General features: G+C 38.3%; 1 protein-coding gene across 1 annotated transcript; it reads right to left on the reverse strand.

Annotated features, from left to right (window-relative positions):
* Window positions 1–5,140: 5,140 nt before the first annotated feature.
* SMIM38 (small integral membrane protein 38) lies at window positions 5,141–5,438 on the reverse strand. The gene has a single exon (XM_086892977.1). The coding sequence runs from the start codon at window positions 5,370–5,372 to the stop codon at window positions 5,241–5,243; it is 132 nt and encodes a 43-aa protein (XP_086749103.1). The 5' UTR covers window positions 5,373–5,438; the 3' UTR covers window positions 5,141–5,240.
* Window positions 5,439–10,557: the final 5,119 nt, after the last annotated feature.

Here is a 10,557-nt window from a genome sequence, read left to right on the forward strand (position 1 = left end):
AAATATCTCTAAGTGTTTTCACTTAGAACTCAATAACAGACAAAGACAGAATTAATTTCCTTGGCAGTGCACTCAAAACTTAAGTCTTCCTAGAGCTCTGTATTTCATAGTCTATCACTCTGTTTCTGGGATATTCAAAGCATTGATCCTACAAGTTTCAGTCCCAGAACATTTCATCCTTTTGCAACAAATGAGCAAAAGAAGCTGTCATGCTACTCAGGGGACACAGCAAAAATTGCATATAAGTCCTTAATTCTATTACTTTCTTAATGTCAGTGCTCAACTTTGTTGCATCCTGTTAATACAGCCCTGTAGATTCTCAGCATACAGTGCTTCACCAGCAAAACCAGAAATTTGCTGACAGCAAAAAAAATATGATACTTCAGTTCTAGGATTTATATCAATATTCTAAATGGATAGTGATCCAGCAAATGTTTTATGCAGTTCTTATCCCTTTGACAGATCCCTGGACTTCCTTATTCCAAGCTCAAAGCACTTTGCTAAATAAGTCTTAGCCTCCCAAGCCATAGAACCATAGAATGTTGCACGTCATATAACTCCATATATCATAACTCCACTTTTGTCCTGTCTGCTGATAGCCCAAACTATCCTTATTTCATCTAGTGTGTCTCCATTCTCACTCACTCCTGGAGCAAATTCTCCTACATGTGCAGTCCAGCTTGCCTTTCATTAACTATGCATGGTTCACTTTTCCTCTTTAGCTAAAACCTCACTGTAATTTCTTTTTTTCCCTGCCAGTTTTATTATCCTCATTTCCCCATGTTATATCTGATATATACCCCTTGTACCCCTTGAATCTGTGGTAGATAGCTACATAATTTTCTTGATGTGAACAAGAGCTACATATCCCTGACATGCTGAGTAAAAACTAACTCCCAGAGTGGGACAACTACACCTTTTCAGAAAAAAAGTATTTCCAATATTTTTGTAGCATGGGAAAAACAATGTATTTTTCTCTAGTCTTGTTCTTGGAAGACATTAAACTGTTCTGGCTGAAACCTTCTGAAGAGAATTCAGAGGGAGACAGACACCAAATGAGACATGGAAAAATTTAGTTTGAAAAGCTACTTTGACGAAGTTGTGAACAGCTGAAAATAGGCATTTAGGGCTGGAAGTGCCTGGCAGCCATAGCAGGAGATGCTGTTACAAGCCCTGCCTGCAGTGAAAGGGACATTCTTATCAGGTCACCCACTTTGGTGATAATCAAGCATAACCCAACCACATTTCTGGAGTAACTCCATGTCCCTGCTAACCAACCAAGACAGGACTTCTGCCATTTAATTATCCAACTATTTGGCATTTACATGAACCCTGATAGGAAGACCCTCACAATACTTCCCCATTCCCTAGGGCCATCACACAGAACACGAATGCAGGTTACGAGATTTTCCCCCAGCTCCAGTTTATGAGGTGGCAGTTCATGGCAAACCGTTGGTGACTGGCCCCCAGCCATCCAAATTTCCTCTGTGAGAGTCTGTTGTAGCCCTGCTCGTGTCTTTAGCTTCTCCTCCCCAAATTTGGCTGTAATGGACCTACCTGAAGTAATTAGGCCACCTGCTGCACCACCAGATCTGTTTAAGGGAGTCTTTGGCACTCAGGTTTACATACTTTGACGGGAAGTGTTTAAGTGAGTACCAGTATAATAGCACTACAAAATGAAATTGTAGCATTATTTTAATTAATAAATATAATGACGTGCTCAGATGACCGTGAGCTTGTCTGTAGTTACTTTTCCATACCATAATGCAGTCTGTAAAATACCAACTTTTTGCACATTACACAGTGTGGGATGGGAACTGGATTTGCAGACGAACAGGATATTTTCAATCAATTGAGGTTTTACAGCTTTTAAAGATTTTAGAGATTTTAAAGATTTTTTATCCCTGATTGTCACCCTGAGAATCAGACCCTCAATATTGTTTTTCTACATGTTCTAGCCACTTTCCCAGGAAAGAAACTATAAACATAGGTGTTTATACATTCCATTAAAGATATGCCTTTTGATGGACATCTCTCATGGCCAGTGCAGTTGGGAAGGTGGTAACCTGACTATCCAATCCCTGGTCATGGTCAGAAACTTATAAATACTGAAAGGAAAAATAAAGTTTGCTCTGTCTTTCACCACACCTCAAACTGCATCTGCGTGACTTATTTCGTGTCCAACAGTGACATCTGATTGAAAAAAGAAAAAAGAAAGAACAAAAGAAGTATCAGTTGTAGAACTTGAAAATGACTATTTGTTTTGGGAGCAAATTTGGTTTTATTGGTACCATTCGTACCACAAAAATGGTCATCATAAATTAGCACAGTCCTAACAGACCAGCTCTGCATCCATACATCATACAGTTTTATTTTTGGTTTTGATGTATAAATAGGAATATAAATATATATATGTATATATATACATATATATATCCCCATCTTAAGAGGTTCTTCACAAATGTCTTCAGACAAAGAGTGGGATTTCTTCTCAGTAGGTTACATGGTAATTTTGGCCACTGCTTAGCATGTTAATGATATAAATTAATAAAAACATAACAAACACATTTATATACAGTAGATTTTAATCAATATATAAAAATACAAATAATTTTACATTAGCAAGGATTTAAATACCACAGTATTTCATTTTTATTTTTCCCTTTTGTTACATATACCTTTGTTTCATGTCTGGAAAGGGGGATCTACCCTGTAATCTTCATTCACACTGTCCACAGCTCAAAACTAACATTAAGCACTTGTTTATTTTTAAATACATCCTTAAATGCAAAAAAATCAATAGGGTATAGATATCTTTTAAATATCTAAATGTCAGCACAGTGCTCCATAGGATCACACCAGGAAATACCAGTAGATACTTTCACACCATACCATACTTAAAGTGCTTAGATTTTTATTATCTCCATGAAAAGAGAGAGGGCAAAGACCTATGGGAATAAAGAGGAAGATCTCAATCTCCTTTATATTATGCACTCTTGAAAGTGTGATAGCCCTGATTTTGTAATGCAGGATAAACAGGATGGCTTCCCACATCCTGCAGGATGGGATGACAACTAATATGAATGCACAGAAATTAACCAAGTTGCTGTTCAAAATGCTTTGAACACATAAGGAGTGTAGTAGGCAACAAGACCTAAATGAACTCTTCAGTAAAAAATTTTATAATTATTAAATTAATTAAATGTGCCTCAAGACATGGATGTTCTAATAAACTGCTTGGAGTTGCAGCCAGTTTTACTAGTGTAGGACACAGAGAAATATTATGCCAATTAATATTTGGCCAGACCACTCTTATAATCAGAGTGCAACTCACATGACTCATTTAAGGTCCAAATCAAATGTTTTAGATCCACAAATACCAATGGAGCCAGTCCATAGGGTATGGTCCATAGCAGGACCACAAACTCTGATTTACAGAGAAACTTGAAATGTTGCCCTGCAGGGACAAAAAAATCATAGCTGAGAATTCCATATCCGTGTCAGTTCCAATATCCCAAAATGTTAAATGCAGTAAACCACAATCTCACCTGTACCACTTCTCATTACACCCACACTTTTAAACAATTAATACAAACGTGACACTGTCATATACAATTTCAGTATGATTGAAATAAAGAATTAGAAGATTTATTTCTTAAAGGCACTATCATTTTCTCCACAAGCTTTGTTTTACACACAACAGCTCAGAATAGCAATGATTAACCGAAAGAAGTAAAATAGATCACTGTTGCTATTTTTCCAGTTACTCGTTATAAAAAGTATGTCTGCACACCAAGTAGACAACACTTCACTTTCCCTTTGTGGCTGGTGTTGGGGAAACACAAAAAGGACAGAATTATCATTAAAATTAAGAATCAGAGAAACATGAAGTTAGTTACATTTACATACAATTTATTGTCATCTGGCAGGATTTCAAACCCGACATGCACCTTTAGGCATTCCAGGTTGTTTTGTAGATTGGTCATCCACCATAAATAAAATCACAGGCTGAAATCAATTGACCTGACATTTACCCTGTTCCACTGCCTAGCCACATACCAGCTCTCATGTCTGATTTTTAGGAGGCTTTAAAAGACAAAATTATAAGGGCTAATGAGCAGTTACTAATGAAAAGCCTGTAGAAGTATGTGAGTCATGAATGGGCTGGAAACTGTACGGGAATACTGTAGGCTTTTACCTAGATGAACTCTGATATCATCATGTGAGCTACCAAGAGATAAAGAAATAAGTATATGAAGTGGTAACCTTCAGTTTCACACGAGATAGAAAATGATCAAACAAAAAAAAAAGGACTTTTAAAAAAAAAATTTAAATAGTGACTGAGCTAAGGATCATGCATTTCTAGGCAAGGTAATACAATTTTCCTATCTTTACTGTAGAAAAATTCTGTTTTTGAAAGACGGTATTACACTGAGTTGCAGTAAGATTTAGGTTGTTTGACTTAATACAACACCTATTTCAAAGGAGACAGTTCACTCGGACAAATTTATTTCTTTTTGCCAGGTAAGTTAACCAAGAAATCCCAAGTCACTTTGTCCTTGGGCAAGCAGTCAAATCTTCCAGTGTCCTAGTAGGGTGCTTATTTAGGGCTAGACATGAAGGACCCTTGAAGGGCTTTGGTGTTAAAACTCACTTGCATTGTCCCCGAGCCCGTTGTGGGTACTGAAGCACAGCCAGAGTCCATCAGAAAATCTCTGAGACACAAATCTGTCTTCCATGGAACAGATTATCCCAGTGGTATCCACCTTGTACTAGTACTCAGATACATTGCTTGCTAAGAAATGTGAATATTCGGCAGTTTCAGATGAAACACACTGAAAGTTTCTAGCTGAGAAGAGCCATGACGAAAGTGGTAACAAATCAACCAGCTAGGTAAAAATCTGCTCCTGCCAGCCCAGAGCGTGGCACGTGGACACTCAGCACTCTTGGACTGCCCAGCAAGAGGGTTCCTTCCAGCTTGTCCACATCATTTAATTGGTAGAAGTCCACAAGTCTGTTCCCAACAACAAATTCATGCCCAAGTTGGAAAGGAAGTCATTTGACTCAATCAGTTGTCATTCCCTCCCCTTTATCAGTGAGACTTTCTGAAGAATCTTCATGCAGCTTAACAGGTCATTTCTCTCTCATCAGATCCCAAGGTAAAAGCTGCTCTAGCTCCATTTACCTTATCCAGCTCTCCCCATTGTCAATTCAAATCTGAATGAGGCTTTTGAAGTCTTTTAGTCCTCTTTTCTTCTGTCAGGAAACCTTTGGGACAGTTTATAATCTATATAAGTACTAAGACAGGACCACAAAATGAATCGTATTAATATAATTGCAACCAGTAAAACCATCAAAAGGACTGATTCCATATTTAAGCTAGAATAATGAGGTAATGTGAAAAAAATACTCTGGGAGATCTAATTATATAATGTAGTATTCAGTTCTGTATGGCCTGCCCAGCAATTCCTCTAACATTCCAATCAAAGTGATCTCACTAGCATGTGAGAGAAGAGTCCAGCTGACAGATTTGGGACATGTAACGTACTATTTAGTCAAGAGGCCCCATGTGCTATTCATAAAGAATTAACAACTCTTATATTGACAATGACAGTATTGTCAGAAGACCTTTGGAAGGGAGAAAAAAAACCTCCATAAACTGTCTCTGTGAAGTTGGATTTTTTTTTTTTTTTGGCCCCTCTTTTCCAATGCTGATGTAATCTCCAAACATCTCCAGCAGCAGCTGCTCAGCGAAACCAGGCACCTTCTCCCTAGTCCCTTTCAGCAGCACATGCAGCACTTTCCAGCTCCCTCAAGACAATCAGGGCCTTTCTTTCACCAATTAGCTATCACTTCAAGAGTCCTGCGCTGTCCAACGAGCTCTTAAGAATGGTCTTTGCAGGAAACAACACTGGAGGAGATTTTTTTCCCCTAGACAAATGAAAAGGGGAAGAAGGGGAGGGGGAAGAGGGGGAGACAAAAAAGCACAAGAAAACAAATCAGAACACAGAGGCTGTCCAAAATGCATCGCTCATTTAGTACATCAACAAATGAAGAAATGTCCTCGACAGCCAAGTCTAGAGCAAAGCACACACACATACACACACAAAAATGTTCCTACTTTCTTTAGGTGATAGTTTGTTTAGTCGAATATGTTAAAAAGGTTTCACAGAAAGAAGTGCTCTTGTTACAGCAAGTCTGAGCCGTGCAAACTAAAAGGGAATGAAACTCCTGTAAGATTATGCCGTTTCCTTATTTGGCTTTCCAAATGTAAAGCAGCATTATTTGAAGTAGACACTATAGGAAAGAACTCAGTTTAGGTCTTTTAGATGGATTGATGAAATGAGTAATTACTGGAACTGCTAAGATCTTTTCAGACTTACTAACTAGCAAGCTCCCTTCCCCAGAAACCACATTTTCTGTCTAAAAAGAAATTAAAGCCTGATTTTGGAGACATAAAGCTTTGGGAATTCTACATTCTTTTCCTCTTAAATTCAGGGTACAGTAATACCTTGCTGTCCTTAGAGATGCCAAGTCCTCATTAGAACTAGTATAACTCCAGGACCCAGTTCAGAAGAAAAGAAGGAACTTTTATTGATGTTTAAGCAATTCCTTACCTGGGCCTGGACATGTAGACTTGTGAAGGCAAAACTGGGAAAGATCAGCAGTAAGTGAAATGACTTGGATGTGGTTCAAGCAATAGCCCAGTGTCAGAGATGCTTCCTTGATTTTTAAAAATCCTGCATTAAGCGAAATATCATACCAAAATACTGACAGTATCCTCTCAAAGTGACACTTTCTGGTCAAATTTGTCCTTGATTGGGGTAACCTCATGAAAGTCAAAATGTTGCCTACTACACAGCCAACAGAAACATATTTACACTGCAATTTAAAAAAAGTAAAATAGTCTGTTCCCTTTTATTGACTGTGTATCTGAAGCAAAGCCCTGGGCTTTGTAAACAGTTAAATGGCAGAGCAAAGCAAATACTTTCAGGGGTTTCAGGAGTTTGTTTACACTAATGGGTGTTCTCAGCTACCACATGGATTCTTTAATGGAGGTGGAAAGTGTCAGAACTGATCAGATTGCTTAAAAGGCAAGAAAGTCTGACATATAGCCCCGTGTGCATTTATGAAGGAATGGGAATCAACTCAAATTCTTCTGGACAGGAAGGCTCAACCAAGGGATGAGTACACAAAATCCGGATTAAGGAAGAATCTTTGAGGAGGTGCACCAGACAATGACTTTATACCTACAGATTTCAAAAGCTGCTGAGTTTAAAGGGACTGCTCCTTTCAACTAGCGAAGATTTTGCTAAAAAAATGCAGCAGGCTGGAGAGAACATATAAATACACGTATATATGTTACTAGGGTCACCTACAGCTATAAAAAAAAAAGGATAAAAGGGGCCCAAAAGGTCTACGGGCTTGTCCTAAAGCAAAATCAACTACATCATTCCTGACAGCTGTTTCTCTAACCTGCTCTTTTCTTTTAAGAGACCTACACCCACACAGATGAGACAAAAGGAAATCATCATCTCATCTGAAAGGGATTTCAGCAGGAAAAACAGTTTTACAAACTGTTCAGTGGCTCTATCTGCTGCAACACAACCCCTGCATGACAGGGGCTCTACTGTATACATTCAGTTGGGTAACAGGCTCATTTTGTAGCTCTAGAATTAATTATTGGTTGAGGTGTCAATATCTGATTTTTTTCTTTAGAGAGGCAGTATCTGTGTACCAGCCCATGTGGATGGATGCAAGTTAAGTTCATTTTTTTGACAACCCTCTTCCTCCAGTGCAGTGCAATCTGCTGTCTATGCTCTAGCAGTATAGCTGAAAACCACCGATTTCAGCATTAGCTGTAATACAGCACATCCCACGCCTTGGCCACCGGCTCCAGCCCACTCTGTTAGTGCCAAGGAGCCCAGTGGCTATTTAAGGGCACACCAGGGATGAATTGGGGGCTCATTCCAGTGCCAAGGGAACAACAGGTGCCTCTTCCTCCCTGGGCTCACAAGCAGTTCTCAGCTCCGCCAGCTCCGGCATTCCCTGTGAGGTGGTCAAAGCCGGAACAGAGGCAGCACAGCCCTGGCGCCTGGCACCGGGATGTGCCTGGGACAGGCTGACACAAAGCTGGGAGAGCTTCCACGCTGGCAGCTCCCTGGCTCCACATGCCACGGCTGTCAGCTTGGCACCCTGCATTTATTCACACGCAGGAATGCTGTCCAAGATGGAAGGACAGTGCTTTCCTGCTTGTATTTCACTTCTTGGGACAAATTTCCTCCCACAGAAAATTAATGGCATGGCATGAGCAAGGCAAATTTAAATGCCAGGTGAAAACTGGTGTGGCTGGATTTTAGAAAATGCAGTTTAACATGGGTAGCTGTCCTTCTCTTTGCAAAGTATTTTGAGAATGAGTGAGGAAAAGCACTATGTAAAGCCTATATATTGAGCATTATTATTTGAATTTTCCCAAATTTACTTTTTCACACAACAGATGCTCCTAATGTCTGGCACCATTTTAAATAATGTGGGGTTTTTTTAAGAATGTGTTCTGTATCACCCTAAAAGCATCTTCTCTGTACAGAGTTTATTTTGTTAAAATCATTTTTAAGCTAGTCATCTCTCCAGGGAGCAATGACATGATAGAACAGGATTTCTGATGGGTGATATTTAGTACTAACATATGTTTTCATCACATAACCAATATTACTACTCTATTCTGCTATAAATATTTATTAAAATTCTCTAATTTTAAACTAGTTCCAACACAAATTTCATATTTTTCTTTTAAATTATCACATAATAAATTAGTAAATCCTGGTAAATGCCTGTTGGAGGATAGTTTAAAGGAAAAAAAAGGTACATATTTCACAGTCTTGTTGACTTTTAAAATGTAAAGCAACAGATTTCACACCTCATTTTCCAATTCCCTTATAAAGAAATCTCCTAAAATACCACTATATTCCCAAAATTTTTAAATATCAGGTAAACTTACAAGCAATAAAGCAGACAATACAACAATATTGTACAATAAAACACCTACTGTTAATATCAGTTCAAAATACATCCCACAACATAAGTATATTAGAATTTAAAAAATCGGATATTTCACTTACTGCATTTTCCACATATTCAAAAGTCAGGATATCTACCAAAGGAAACAGCAAAATGTTCCAGGTAGTGGCAAGGCTAATAAGAAGTTCCAAGTTATTTCTTAAAAAAAAAGGGAAAAATTAAAGACCAGCACTTATCTATCAGAATCACAATTCCTTCTAAAGTTATCAGAGTAAAAAAAGCACCTTGCTCCAGGTTACATTATGTGAAACCTCCTGAGCAAGCATTCTACATCACACTGAAAACAAAATACCACTTTAAAAGAGCCAGATCGAGTAGTCACTGCTTTAGAGGACAAAATCTGACATTCAGAGTCAATTATTGATCCATGTAAGTTGTGATAACATGTACATATCAAGATCACTCAATGTTGCATTGAGTCAAAGCAAAGTCAACACCTGCCCCACTGGTTTTCTCCTGGAAAATCCCCAGCAAACACACTTCTCCCACTACAGTCAGAGAGCTACGCCCATTTCCATTATCAAAAACAAGGACAGAAAGAAGATACTTAATTTATTATATATTTCATCCCTTAAGACTAACTTCAACCTCCATAAAACCAGAAGTGTTAGCAAAACTCCAGCACACCCTCAAAGGCATCAAAACTGAGATTTAAACACAACAAAAGAGCACAGATCATAGGAAACAGCAATAAAAGTGAAGGGAAAGGACTAGAAGGAAATGAAACAAAACCTTATAAATCAGTGATTGCATGAAGACAGCTGTATTTCCAAAAAGACTTGCTGGGACCTCTGCTGTCATTCCACATGCTGTCTGTTTCATTCCACCTCCATGTGCAGCTGGATGGGGCAATGGTTAGCAGGAGACATCTTGGTTCCCTTTCATTTATGGGAATTTCTTACTAGAAACGTGATCAGAACATTACCCAGCAGGAGCAGATTAGATCATATACATGCCATAATACTTAATGGCACCAATCAATTAAAAGATTAGTAATGCCCAAAATGTCTACCTTTTTGTGAACAAATATAAAAACACAAAAATACTTCATAACTCAACAGAAAAAACCAAGGATACGTATTTAAGATTGATGTTGTAAAGTTCAGAACAGCTTATTATCAAGTAATTATTACCTCCTTAGTGATCAGAGAGACCATACACAATTTGCTAAGTTTTCACACTGAGCTAGATGCCTAATTTTTGGGGCAGAAAAAACCTCAGGGTTTTTTTCTGGGGAAATTAAGGAATTATCACCAAAACTGACCAGGCACAATGATCTAGCCCTAAACCAAACTATCCTGGTGCTCTCCTTCCATCAGTAAACTTTTTTTTTCCCCACTGAATTAATGGAATTCACATCAATACAGCAGAGAATTTAATGAGTACTATTTTTGACAAAACAATGTTTCAACAAAATGCCAGTTTTTCAACCACAGAAAACTGGAAAAACATGCTTCAGTTTTGACAAAGTATTTGCCA

Source organism: Cyanistes caeruleus, chromosome 6 (genome assembly GCF_971803275.1).
Source record: "Cyanistes caeruleus chromosome 6, bCyaCae1.hap1.1, whole genome shotgun sequence".
In the NCBI taxonomy this organism is placed as follows: domain Eukaryota; kingdom Metazoa; phylum Chordata; class Aves; order Passeriformes; family Paridae; genus Cyanistes; species Cyanistes caeruleus.

Bases quoted from the DNA above. Each gene is read 5' to 3' on its own strand.
- SMIM38 (XM_086892977.1), bottom strand. From the start codon at position 5,372: ATGGAATCAGTCCTTTTGATGGTTTTACTGGTTGCAATTATATTAATA.